The sequence below is a fragment of the Rhincodon typus genome, chromosome 11 (genome assembly GCF_021869965.1).
Source record: "Rhincodon typus isolate 14 chromosome 11, sRhiTyp1.1, whole genome shotgun sequence".
In the NCBI taxonomy this organism is placed as follows: Eukaryota; Metazoa; Chordata; class Chondrichthyes; order Orectolobiformes; family Rhincodontidae; genus Rhincodon; species Rhincodon typus.
The window spans coordinates 57,645,693-57,647,127 of NC_063342.1; the positions used below are offsets into that span (position 1 = coordinate 57,645,693).

Sequence of the window (1,435 nt, forward strand, 5' to 3'; positions counted from 1 at the left end):
GTGTAGGTGGGACTTGAATCCGCGCCTCCTGGGTCAGAGGGAGGGACGCTATCACCGTGCCACATGCAGCTCGTTGTATTTCCACTCCGTGGTTGACTCCTCCCCCTGGACAGCATCGGCCAATCCTGAGCCGAAGGAGGCCGGGATGGAACGCTGTGGTCATGGCAACAGGGTCAGCTGACCCTGTGTTGTGTAATTGGTTTCCCTGGTAACCGCAGGTAACTTGAGGAAGTGACAGCGGATACAAGCGATGGGAGGGGGGGGGGGGGGGGGGGGGGGAGGGATGGGAAGGGAGGGGAGGGCTAAACTTGCGGGCGTCCCATTTGGAAGTAACTCACTTTATTTTTTTTCCCTTTGACCTTGTGGTTGTGGAAGAGAGTGTCGGAAGTTGGTCAGTGCAGCAATGAGTGAGGTAATCTCGGGATGCTGCTGTCTCTTTCCGGAGCTGTTTAAAAATAAGAACAGGCACTTGCTTCAAGCAGCGCTGAGCTTGTTCACAGCAGCTGGACCCACGTTGTCATTTGTCCAGCAACCCCCAACGTCAATCGGTTGAAATGAGGGCCTGCATTTTTTGAAATCCGGTCTCGGTGAGAAAACAGCAGTGAGCTGCTCGAAGAATGTGCTTGGGGCGGGGGGAGTGTGACATTTACTATTAACGTTTCATCATTTGCTTGCAGGCAGACTAAAGATCCCAAGTTAACAGATCGGATGCGGATCCGTTGCTAAGGGATTAGTGTTGAATAATTTACAGATTATCTGCCGGACAAACCGGTTCAGCGGTGTTTATGTACCATTCCTCCCTTCAAATTCTCATCCAACTTTAATCAGCATGTCATAGAATAGCAACAGCACTGAAAAAGGCGTTTCAGTCCGTTTTCTGTTTGTAGCTCTCTGAAAGAGCAATTCACCAAACGCCTGAGTCCAGGCTTCTCTTCACAGTGCCGCACATTCTTCCTCAAGATTTTAATCCGATTCCTTCTTGATTTTATCTGCCTCTGCCACATTTTTTGTCTGTCACCTGCTGGGTGAAAGATATTTTCGTGGTGTCACCATTATATCTTTTGCCTACAATTTAAATCTGTGCCCTTCGATTCCCCAATGGAATTTTTCTTATTATTTGTTCCTCTCATTTTATTTTTCAGTTAATTTACACTGATATTCAATAACTATCTGTTTTCCAATCTCTTGAGTTATTCTTAATCATTTTATTAGCCCGATTCTTGCTTGTCTCTCTATTTTGATGCTACTGTTATTTCTCCCAGAGCCTTTTCATCTAAATGTTTAAAGTCTTACCTATAGCCCGACTTTTTTTATTTCTATTAGGTCCTTGGTTCAATCCCACTTCAAGTATTATAGTTTCTGAAATAACAAAGTGTAGAGCTGGATGAACACAGCAGGCCAAGCAGCATCAGAGGAGCAGGAAGGCTGACGTTTC

At 46.1% G+C, this 1,435-nt stretch overlaps 1 protein-coding gene across 1 annotated transcript in view; it reads left to right on the plus strand.

Annotated features, from left to right (window-relative positions):
* Window positions 1-301: 301 nt before the first annotated feature.
* tex55 (testis expressed 55) overlaps window positions 302-1,435 on the plus strand; it is a 15,141-nt gene continuing 14,007 nt past the window's right edge. The window contains exon 1 of the mRNA XM_048603145.1: window positions 302-412. Coding sequence (XP_048459102.1) covers window positions 404-412 — 9 coding nt within the window. The 5' untranslated portion in view covers window positions 302-403. The remainder of the gene's footprint in view (window positions 413-1,435) is intronic.